This window comes from Lolium rigidum, chromosome 1, assembly GCF_022539505.1.
Source record: "Lolium rigidum isolate FL_2022 chromosome 1, APGP_CSIRO_Lrig_0.1, whole genome shotgun sequence".
NCBI classification, from domain to species: Eukaryota; Viridiplantae; Streptophyta; class Magnoliopsida; order Poales; family Poaceae; genus Lolium; species Lolium rigidum.
Window position 1 is genome coordinate 159,926,966 of NC_061508.1, and position 3,417 is coordinate 159,930,382.

The 3,417-nt window shown below is 45.8% G+C and overlaps 1 protein-coding gene across 1 annotated transcript; it reads left to right on the plus strand.

Moving 5' to 3' along the window:
- Positions 1-306: 306 nt before the first annotated feature.
- Positions 307-3,129, plus strand: LOC124653023 (putative wall-associated receptor kinase-like 16). Its single transcript, XM_047192081.1, has 3 exons — positions 307-740; positions 786-1,267; positions 1,889-3,129. The coding sequence occupies exons 1-3, from the start codon at positions 307-309 to the stop codon at positions 3,103-3,105; spliced, it is 2,133 nt and encodes a 710-aa protein (XP_047048037.1). The 3' UTR covers positions 3,106-3,129.
- Positions 3,130-3,417: the final 288 nt, after the last annotated feature.

Sequence of the window (3,417 nt, forward strand, 5' to 3'; positions counted from 1 at the left end):
ACCCTGTTTGTCAATCTGGACAAGTTTTATATAGTGCTACCTGTAACATAGTACAACAGAAATAGTTTTAATTAGTCTATCTCGGTTTTGATGATATATAAAATATAATGGACTGGTTATATATTCTGACGTGGTCAAGCCATCAAGGTATGACCAAATGCCTTCTCCTCGAAGCGAATGGTTTGCCATGCCTGAGAGGTCAAGTAATAATAATATATGAACGTAACATCAAACTATTAGGTTAAAATCTTATGTGGACTAGTTGTAGGCATGAGAGACTCCTGCTTCATTCTTCTGATTGACGAAATGAGAACGCCTGCTCTAGTTGCCGTGGCAGCGGTGCTATTTCTCACAGACGGCATAACAGCGGCAAGCTCCCCAAGCATCGCATTGCCTGGATGCACGAGCAAATGTGGTGCCATGGACATCCCGTACCCCTTCGGCACCACCCCCGGCTGCTACCGGCCTGGATTCATGGTCACCTGCAATGAGACGTACCGTCCACCAAAGCTGTTCCTGGACAATGGAGCCAGTCCTGGTCCTGGCCCTGAAGTTGTCGACATATCTCTGGCAAACAGCACGGTGCGTGTTGAGAGCTGGGTTTCGCACTTCATCGTCGGCAACATGAGCCACGTGCAGCTGGCCATGAGCCGCAGCTCACCCTTTGTGTTGTCAGCCAAGGCGAACAGTCTCGTCATCGTGGGGTGTGGCTTCCGTGTTGTCGTGGACATCGTCGACGGGTGGACTTATGGCTCGTGCGCGTCCTTCTGTCCAATCGATAACAGCACCGGCGAGCCATTCTTGCCTGACGTCGTGTGCAACGGCATCGGCTGTTGCCAGCCATCCATCCCGGTTGGCCTTCTGTCCTTCCTTATTAATCTCTCCCCTCTTGACGGTGCCAGCAGATGCCTGATTACCCCGTCCCTGGCGCCCGAGCCAGCGTTCAACGCAAGCGTGCACATGGTGGAGCAAGAGTGGTGGACCGACGGGTCGAACGTCTACGGCCTGCAGCAGTACTTCATTGACCTCCCATCTTACCCTGACATGAGCCCATTCTTTGTCCCTGCAATCGCAGCCTGGGCGTTGGGCAGGTTCCCCTGCGAAGAGGCTGCCCAGAGGCCAGATTTTGGGTGCCGCAGCAAGAACAGCATGTGCCTCAACTCCACAAATGGTGCCGATGGCTATGTTTGCCAGTGCAGTGAAGGCTACCATGGTAACCCTTACATGACAAATGGATGCCAAAGTGGGCGAGGTCGTCTAGCAGCTGGTAAGTCTACACCGGGGAATTTGTAAGCATTAGTTCATCTTCTTTCGTCACCACTTCATTTATTTGTTTGGTCATTATACTACAACATTTGTAACCTGTAGATGTAAAAAATGAAGAAGTTCCTTATGCTAGAAACTTGACATCTCTAATATTCAAATTTAGCTTGTTCATTTTTCTGTAAAAATAACCGGAGACAATAAAAGCAGGAATTGAACTGAATTCTAGTCATATATTTATCTTTTTTGATAGAATGGTGTTTTTGCAAGGAAAGATTGTAAAAGCTACATATTACATATCTAAGAGATGTCTCCGTTGGCAAGATGAAAAGTCGATAGATCAAAGCGTTATACCCTTTAGCCTTTGTTGTTCTTGACACGTGCATGCACTTCTGAGTTGGAATCCGCCTGAAAAATGCGTGTACTGCAATATATCGCGAGGACTTGGCATCTAAGAGCAATGCTATGCTTATTTATCAATACACTGGTATGTTTATTGTCCAGACAAAACAGTACTATGTCTGCAAATTTAAGTAACACCGACGGCACTTCTTTTACACAATTAAATTAGGATACATAATTTGCAGGCATGTTATTTGATGATGCTGATTGTAAATTTGGGCAGGAATAATTTTCTCTATAGGAGTCGGCAGTGGCATAATTATTTTGCTTCTAGTTCTTGCTGTCATCTTTGCAACAAAAAAGGTCAAGGATCAGAAAGCCAAAAGGATGAAGGAATATTTCTTCAAGCAAAACCGTGGGTTATTGCTCCAGCAATTAGTAGACAGAGATATAGCTGAAAGGATGATTTTCAGCTTAGAAGAGCTTGAGAAAGCAACAAATAAATTTGATGGAGCTCGCATTCTTGGTGGTGGAGGGCATGGTACTGTCTACAAAGGCATTTTATCAGATCAACACGTTGTTGCTATAAAGAAGTCCAAAACCGCAATCAAAAGAGAGATCGACGAGTTCATAAATGAAGTTGCCATCCTTTCTCAAATCAATCACAGGAATGTGGTAAAGCTTTTTGGTTGTTGTCTTGAGACAGAAGTTCCACTGCTAGTCTATGAGTTCATTTCGAATGGAACCCTCTATGCCCATCTTCATACTGATGGTCCTCAATCATTATCATGGAAAGACAGATTGAGGATTGCATCTGAAGTTGCAAGTTCCTTGGCATATCTTCACTCGGCTGCTTTGATATCGGTAATCCACAGGGACGTCAAGACATCTAACATACTGCTAGATGATCGTTTGACAGCGAAAGTGTCTGACTTTGGTGCTTCTAGAGGTATTGCAATTGATCAATCAGGGGTAACAACTGCCATCCAAGGAACATATGGATATCTTGATCCTGAGTACTACTACGCAGGCCGGCTGACAGAGAAGAGCGATGTCTACAGCTTTGGTGTCATGCTTGTAGAACTGCTTACAAGGAAAAAACCAACCGCCTCCATGCCATCAGAAGGCGTCAGTTTAGTAGCACACTTCATGTTTCTGTTGAACAAAGATAGGCTCGGTGAGATACTAGATGCACAGGTCTCCGAGGAGGCTGGGGACGAAGCCAGTGAAGTAGCGGCAATGGCTGCAATGTGCTTGAGGATGAAGGGGGAGGACAGGCCGACGATGCGCTATGTGGAAACGAAGCTCCACGGGCTGCAGAGTGTGGAGAACACCACGCAGGGTGACCCAGAAATGCAGGAATATCGGGTTAAACTACGCCACACGACATTTCAAAGAAGGAGCGACGATGCTGCTGATGCTGATAAGGAGGGTCAAAGCAACAGCAGGCGATATAGCTTAGAGGAGGCGATGCTGCAGTCAGCCAGCTTGCGACGGTGATCTTCAGGAAATTCTTCACCACATTATATGGTCAGCGTTCTCCTCCATCCTTCTGTATATGCAAGAAGAGCAATACTACGTTTTGCAGACCATGGTAAAAAATTTCAGGAGGACGTTGAGGACTTGAGGTCACGTGAAAGCTAGTACAGTAACATTCCAGTGAAGCAATGTACATGATAACGGCCTTGGAGAGTGGAGGTGTGCTTGTTCACTTTTTATGTAATTACCAAAACACAATGCACTACGGCGCAGCTAGATGCGTCGGTGCATACGTTAATAATTGGAAATACACGTGTACTTGATGTAGTTCCT